At 41.0% G+C, this 8,536-nt stretch overlaps 1 protein-coding gene across 6 annotated transcripts in view; it reads left to right on the forward strand.

Annotated features, from left to right (window-relative positions):
* PPP2R3A (protein phosphatase 2 regulatory subunit B''alpha) overlaps positions 1 to 6,383 on the forward strand; it is a 62,264-nt gene extending 55,881 nt beyond the window's left edge. For 5 of the 6 annotated variants that reach the window (XM_072868219.1, XM_072868216.1, XM_072868218.1 and 2 more), the window contains one exon: positions 1,482 to 6,383. In XM_072868219.1, the coding sequence (XP_072724320.1) occupies positions 1,482 to 1,578 (97 nt within the window). In that variant the 3' untranslated portion in view covers positions 1,579 to 6,383. The remainder of the gene's footprint in view (positions 1 to 1,481) is intronic. The other variant, XR_012043492.1, reaches the window with a different exon arrangement.
* The last annotated feature ends 2,153 nt before the right edge of the window (positions 6,384 to 8,536 follow it).

Consider the following 8,536-nt stretch of genomic DNA (forward strand, 5'->3'; position numbering starts at 1 on the left):
CAGGAAAAAGGTCACATTCCACGTATAGGAAAAAAAGGAAGAAAGCTAACAGAAATTAGTAAAATTGAAGGAAAAGGGGACACAAAAGGAACATACCTAAGAAGAGCATTCAAATGAAAATAAAAAATTTTCCTCAGCTGCATCATCTTGAACCAAGGAGACATTAGAGAAACTGAGGCATGCACAAACATGCACAGTCCGTTCCCAGGTGGGGAATGCAAGGGGAGGCAGGGCCATGCAGACTCCTGACATGTACCGCTTAGGCAAAAAGTGTGCATATTGCATACTTTTTGGTATCCTTGCATGCATGATCAGAACAGTTATTGGTGTAGGATCCAGACCATTGTTTCCCTTCTCCCACTTATGCAAGGATCCAGAAGGTGGCAGAATTACTAAGCAGGTGCTTTCCTTTATGGAAGAGGAGATGAAAATGTTGTCCAGGAAGATCTCTATGCTGTTTGTCCCTTCTTCACGTAGGGATCACCAGATTATAGCATATAGAATCCTCCCCACCACAGGACATACATACTGACAGGCTCCCAAGGATTTGCTGTGCCTGCATATGGGTTAGTGAAGGGAAAAACAGCACAAGAAGTGGTAGACAATTCTTTCTTGGCACTGTCTGTGCTTGGGGTATCAAAGGAGTTAACCTTTTTGCAGCACAGTTTACCACTGAACAAACTAGAGCTATTCCTGTGCTTGCCATTGGAACACCTGCTGCAACATTTCCTTCGTAAGCATTGCTTTCAGAACAAAAGGAAGAATTTGAATTTTGTGGGAGCCCTGAGAAACTAACCTGTGGTGTGCTGAGACTGGAGGGAAAAGATCTTAAAAACATCATTTCTTAGGAGTAGGAATGGGATGAGAGCCCCAAGGTGGTATCCTCTGCTGCAGAGCACAGAACCCAACCAGCCTGAATAGTGCAACTGGCTGGAGCTGAGAATTCACAGTCAAACCTCCCCAGGCCATAAATGTTAAGACCTGGATATTAAACTTCAAACCAAGTGAGAGAGGAACATGACAGCACGGCCACAATTGTTCTTCTGTGGATGTCAAAACATATCCTAAGCCAGAAGATGCTTTGGAAACCACGTGTTTCTGAGCAAGTCTGAGCAAGCCAAATCTCCTCTAGGGCCTGGATGTGTGGCTGGATGACTTTATTTCTACATTGAACTATTAAGGCTACTGTGAGCTACTGACAATTGTTACTGAAACTGGATTCAAATTTTATAATGCTGAACACCAGTGAAAAGTTGCTTCGGAACTTACATATGAGGATGGATGGGAGCACAGTCACGTCAGCTGTCAGAATACTGATTACTACAGCACTGCTTTCAATGCCTTATAAATATCCTCCTCAAGGTTAACATCTTGCATGCTACTGTATTTTAGCCAGCTGCTTTAGTAGCCACTGAAATAACTTACCTGAAAATGCTCTCACCAAAATACGGCTTTTAAAGACATACCTTTTATCTTTGCAGATCATTTGAAGAAGACTATGACACAGATGAAGTCTTATCTCCCCCTGAAACTGGAGACAAGTCAGACAAACTAGTTATCTCAGATCTCTCAGCATAGAGAAATGGAAGACATTTAATCAATATCTTTCAAACTGGATAGCACTCAGTCCCAAGACACTTAGGGATTTTTCTTAAATCCGTCATTGGAGCAATGTGCTTTATTTTGTACACTGTAACTTGAGAACCCTTTTTCTCTTCCTGTGTAATTGCAATAAGGTAATTTCTATAAAAAGGCTTTTTACAACGTGTTATCGTGCCCGCTCATTAAAAATGGTGATTGCACCTTGTTTCATTTATATATAAATTCTGTTATGTCCCCAGATGTGCAATAAATGCCAGCATCTAATGATTAACTGTAACAACTGCATGCAACATCTACAGTGGTCATTTCTCAGTCAGTTCAGTCCTGTGCCATTCTGTCCCCTTGACTTTATACCAGGAGTGACAAAAGAGCTGCCAAATTAACTTAATTTAAAAGTATGTCTAGAAATCTTTTAAAACGCAAGTCACAATGAAGTTCTCTTTTTTTTTCTTAGTGTCCTGGAAACTAAGGCAACATGCCTGCACGTGGGGAGAGTGAAGTCCCCTTTTGCGCTTTAAACCACAAGCTCTTACAGTTGATACTGGACATGTTTTACTTGTCATGAACCTGTGGACAGTTAAAGCACCACATAATGTAATGTTTCTCTAAGAATTTGAGATATAGTTAACATTTCTACATATTCTCCTGTAAGATGATCTTCCTCAGGCTAGTGTTTTGTCTCTATAAAAGTATTTTCTAGCATATTTACAAAAAAAGACATATATGCTGTTCAGCTGGTGTTTTGAAACTGCTGTGTCTTGTGCGCACCAGTTCTGTCCATTCCCTGTGTTCTTTCTCTCTATTGTATTGCTAACCTGTAGCCTTCTCCAAGAGACTAAGCTGAGATAATGAAGAAAACACCCAACCCTAACCTAGCATGCTAAATGTCTGTTACTAGAGGGATCCTTTAACTGGTAAAGGAAGTAGCCTGTAATATTGCCAAAAATTTATTTTCCACCCATGTAGTATGTCTCAGTCTCAGAGAGGAAACACTGTAACTAATGAATTCTTGCTTTAAGTGCAAAATTAAACTGACTTTCCCCATAGAATCTCAACTGGTGTCTCTAGTAATAGCACATGCTCTGCTGCTAGAGCTGTTCCTCCTTGCCTAGTAGCTGTCCGTGATTCAGCACAGAGGTGATTATAACATATTCTTACCAGTCCACAATTTTAGTCATCATAGATACACAAATAGACCTGGTACTTACCTTCTCCAGCTTGGAACAGGTTTCAGCTGTCATATTTTTATAACTATTTTATTTGTGCACAAATACGTAATGCTTGGTTGGCATGTATACACTGTATTTCCTCCTAACCTCCCTGTAAGAATATCAAACCATGCCTCCTCAGGACACCCTTGCAGGAATCCCTGCCAGAATACCTGAGACAACTGCCAGTGCCAGGATCAGATCTCCAAGCAGGCACCTCCTTGCCTGCACTAAAGGCAGAACCCACCCACTTAATATGTAACTTCTGTATACACACACACACACTGTTAGCCTGTTGTATTTTGTACACATAGATGCTAGCACAATGGAACGTTAATCCCTAGATGATACCTCTAAGTGCTACTGTTAATAACCAAATAAGTAATTGGCTGACCACTACAATGCAGCTTCAACTTTTCCAGGAGCCTTTGAAGCATAACGCCTGCCTCCCGATGCCCAGGTGGGATAAACTGCTGCCTTGTTGAGGTTAGTAACTCAGGATGAAAATCTGAAAGAGAGGAAGTTTTCAGTTATACTGGCCTTGGAGATCTATTCTTTTTTTCTTGAACAAAGCTGCTATTTTATCCAGATGCATATACACACCCCAGGATCCTGGATTTGATATCTAGGAAACTTCTGGATGCCCAGGTTATTAGCAAAGGCACTGCAAGGTAACTTCCATTCCATAATAAAAGATATAAGCAGGGAGCACTCTAAACAAACCAGAATAAGCCTCTTTGAATGCAACAAGCACACAAGAGCGGCTCTGTTCAACACCAGGGTGTTTGAATCTTATCTTCATCATCACTATAACCCTGAGGGGGAAAAGCTTTACTGAGAATGATTCCACAAAGGCCTAAACACAGAAGAAACTAGGACATGATTGCAGAAATGAACACAGGATGGAAGTTGCACAACCACTACTTGTAACCAGCTCCATCCACTTTTTACCTGAAAGAACCTAGGCAAAGCAGTTCACCTCTCTTCTTCACTATCTAGGTCTAGAGTGGTCTTTTAGTTTGTTAAAATTTTACATCTCTCCAAAGACAAAGATTCCTCAAAGGAACAAGAACCACCTGACCCCATTCTAGGCTGAAATTGAATCTTCATGTTATTTCAGCATTGCTAGCTTTTAACTCCGTAAGCAGCAGTACTGGAATGTCCAGTTTGCCAATTATGTAAAGTCTCATTCCAGAATAACTTAGTGATTGTCTCTCTAAGGTTTTAACCTGGGATAGCCCTGGCACCTCCAAGAAAAGCCTTCCTAGCGCTGTACAGAATAATATAATAATTCAGGTTGGAAGGGACCTCTGTAGGTCTAGGTCTCTATTCCACTTCCTCACTCAAAGGCAGGCCAGCTTCAAAGTTAGAGCAAGTTTCTTAGGACCTCACCCAGCTGAGTTTTGAAAAATCTCCATAGAGGGTGATTCTGCAACCTCTCTACATATTACCTTTCCTCCTCCTCCTTCCTATGGGATTTCAGAGCAACACCCTTTTCCAGGAAGGATGTATATTCCTGGGAATGCACAATTTCTTTTGCACACAAGGTGGGAGTTAGATCAAGGACTCACCAGTTGAGCAAGTGACACCCTGTTCTCAAGCACCAGATGTGTGTTGGGATGCAGATGCAGCCCATCATGGACTGTGAATAGCTGGTACTCCAGCAACCTTTGGTGCATCGCTCTTTTGGTTTGGCATTTCTGTTCTTGCTAGGTCGTACCTTGAGCCTACTTCTGCTGTTCCTGCACTCTCTATTCACTCACCACTTCAGGATCTTTCATCTTTCTCCTCATATGCCTTTTGCAGAGGGGCTTTAACTCAACCCATCAAATCAATTCAGACTTTCATCTCACACCACACCAGTCTGCCTGAACTGGTGCCTTTTTTTGAAGAAGTCAGTATCCTGACCCTGGTAAAAATCACCAGTTACTTTTTCAAGGTTTGGCTTCGCTAAATTGAGACAGAAGCTCATAGCTGCTCTCCTGAGCCCTTTGGCCCCCAAACCCAAGGCCCCTCTTTTACAGAGGTTCACTGCTACTATGACAGAGTGATTCCAAACCCAATTCATGCTTTCTAGTATGTTAACACAACAAGCTAATCAAAGAAAAAAAAAAAAAACAAAAAACAAAACACAGCAAACGTTTTGCCTTATATGTGAATATAAGGACAAGCTACAGAAGCCACTGCTAGCATGATATCAGTGCAAAACTTGCAGTAATTTGTATTATTTACTCCAGGAGTAGAAATCTATTCTCTCTCACTAGTATATTTGCAAATAACCATAATTCAGCAGCCACAGATGAATTAGTAAAGGAGGTATTCTACACCCCAGTTGTGACTTAGCCCTGTCCACAACTTCTCTGGATAGAAGGTTTCTAAATCTGCAGTATATAAGCAAGGTAAATTTTGGAACTCCTGTCCTACTTCTTAGCTTTTCTTTCTGGGATAGTCAAAACATAAGACGACAAGGATGATCGTGAATACAGACACCAGAACCTGCTCAGCTGCAACACACACCAGCTTCAGAGGTCACCAAGCTCTCTAGAATGAAGCAACCCAAGAAGCACAGCACAGAAAACTTGTAGGACTCCACTTCCCCCTGACTTTGTGTCCCATCTCCAACTGTCAATGCCACTTTAGATGTTGCATACCTTTAAAGACAGAGCATGCATTTTTCATTGTAAATCCAGCTCAGAGTGAAGTCTATTACGAGCTGGATTCCTTTTTCCTTATGAGTAGTCAGAAGAGTGAGTAAAATTCAGTTTTGCATGATAAAAAAAATATATTTGTGTTTGTTCTCTCTAGTCTGCTTTTGTCTAGGAAAATGAAGTCCTGTATCCTTACAAAACCCTTGCTTTTTATTTTTATATTCACAAATATTCTCTCTCTGCAATACTAAGATTGGAGATATGGCTCAATACAACCACGTGCAATTACTGCTGGAATGGTACTAGCCTGATTTTTTTCTTCTTCTTCTACAATCTCAGTAGTTATTGCTACGTTACAGTTTTTGTCAGCAAAACCCAGGCACTGACATAGTTCCCCTTCTGCCGGTCTGCCACCAAGCGGCAGTGTTGCAAAACAGACATGGACAGCAAAAAAGAAATTCCAGTCAGTCTCAGGTTTACAGAAAACATTGCGGAAGACCTTCCTGCTCTCCTGAACTAAGGATTTAAGAAAGCTGACTCAAGATACTCTAACCAAGGTACTGTGCTTAGTTTCTGAAACAAAATATGCCTGAAAGGCCAAGGAAAAAAAAAAAAAAAGAGAGGTCACTGAAGTGTTGTTTTAATGGTATGTGTTTTTGGAGTAAGCTGTTTCTAAATCACAGCATTTTAGGTCTATGCAATCAAAACTGAACCTCAGTAAAGAGCATGAGCTACTGTAAGAAAAACATGTAAACAGTGCTTACCCTTCTGTTCTAATCTTTTCTCTGTATCACTGGGTGATGGTCTTAGAAACTGAATATTTAATAATAAAAGTTCTCATACTTTGTAAAAGTAGTTTGGAGACATTTTGTGCTGGCATGGTTTTATCTTTGTATTTTTACTTTGCATTTTCTTTTTTGGCAAATAAAGGACTTTTGAATTTAAAAAGTAAAACCTGTCTTGTAGTGGTGGGGTAGAGTGTTATTGTTCACTTCATCTCCAGCTGCTGTCCCAAAATCGCCTTCCCTGCTGCTGCTAAGCTCACGCCATCCAGTTACCTGTCAGCAAGCCTGCCAAAGCCAAAACTCCAGGCTTTCTTCTCAAAAATACTGGGGAAGAGAAGCAATCCTACCACTTACCTTCCTCACATCTTCATCCCTCAACATGGAGCACTATCCGTGTGCTGACTTACCAAAATGCTAAGCTCCCTCATTTTAACCTGTCCTGAAAACAGACATCTCCTGGATCTTCTGCAAGTGGAATTAATTAAAAAAAGAAAAAAAAAAAGTAATGCCTTTTCTAATTTCATTATATGCAAATGCTCAAGCAGAATCACTGCATTATCTTATTACTTCATCTGTGAGACTGACAGGTCAGTGTTCCCCTGCGTGCCTAAATATGCACAGTCACGTTTTGGTGGGGACCTCTGGGTTTCTTTAAAATACCAGAGGCACTTCAATCTGAAAAATTAAATAGTTAAGACCAGACAAACAAGATGTGCTTGCGACATTATCAGTACTACTTTAGATAGCATTATATACCTTTCAGAGTGAGTTTCATCAGCCATGCCACATACCTGGAATGATTCTAACATACAAAGCTCTCTTTTTTGTTGTTTCACTTCTCAGGTGGTTAGTTAGCAATCAAAAGCTTATTTATAAACATAATTTGTATAAAAATCAAATACATTAAAAAATGTCTGGGGATGTGTGCTTCTTGCATACAGTAAAAAAGATGCTTTTATTCTGGATCACGCCAGAATCTTCGCACAATTCATGTGCCACATCTGTATGATCTTTTTCTTGAAAGTCTATCAGTTTCATTAACAAGCAGCTCCTTGCTGTGCCAGAAGTACCTGCCTCAAAAAGCAAGCTTTTCAGGTTTTATTTCAGACTGCTAGTATGTTGTAACTCTACAGGTTTTTTCTGACAATACAAAATTTCATGGTGCTTGCAGGGGGCAGCCTCTAAGATGTAATGATGACACAAATGGAAGCAGCTGTGCAAGACGACATCTGTTACCTGCCATCTCGGTTTGTGATAATGTTTTAAAACTCATATGCACATACAAGAACATCTGCAGGGAGTTCAACAGAAACAGAAGAGTCTGTTGCGACCCCATTGTTCACAGGCACTATACCGTAGGATTAGACAAGCCAGAGAGTGAGAACATCACCTGCATGAATGAACTGCTAGAAGAGCAGCAAGGTCAACGCTATCCAAGTGGTCGTTTCCAGTTTTGTTTCCCTGTCCTTCCTCCCTCCGGGATTTAATCCCAACCAGTGATTTCACTGATGTGTGATACATGGAAAGAGCCTTTCCACTCAAAATGAAAGTTTAGATGTCTTCTCTTTCTTGAAATAATATCTTCCACATGTTCAGATTTGGATGGTCAAAAGCACTGGACTAATTTTGCACCACTACACATGATCAAAAGTCTGCTCCTTCCAGAAGGAGCTCTGTTCTTTCCATCTTTGCAACATGTTTTCAGGTAGGAAGACTCCCACAGCAAAACATTTGATCAACTGCTGCTTTTTCTTTCTGATGCAGCTCTACAAATTACAGGATTTTAATAAAGTTTGGAAGTTAATTACTCTTTTCAAGAGGATTGGGAAGAAAGCTGAAATATCACACACTTCCTCTACGAAAATAAATCCCCAAGCAGCTTCCTCTATGCTAACACTGAGAAGAGTCCCCCAAATCCACAGCACTGCAGGAGGAACGCCTCATTGACAGCAGCCAGGGAACTCCCGCCAGCCCAGCCCAGCCTGGGCTAAGCTGGAGCTAAAATGATCCTTGCAACTGCTCTCCATCAGCGATTCCCCAGTGCCTCCCCACATACGGCCAGCAGGGAGCAAGTCCTTGCTGTAGGCTGCCTCGGACTGAATTTTCGATCAACTCTCTTTGACCACAATGAACGCTGGAAGGCCCCAGAACAGTATGCTGCTTGTACTGCTATAAAATGGAAACTGATGCTTTTCAAACTAGAACCACTACAATTATCTTCAGCAACGTTATGATCCTTTCCATTGCTCAGCTTATTCAAGAACAACTAGCCAGGAGGTTAAGAAAACCAAAC

This window comes from Ciconia boyciana, chromosome 7 (genome assembly GCF_034638445.1).
Source record: "Ciconia boyciana chromosome 7, ASM3463844v1, whole genome shotgun sequence".
Taxonomy (NCBI): Eukaryota; Metazoa; Chordata; class Aves; order Ciconiiformes; family Ciconiidae; genus Ciconia; species Ciconia boyciana.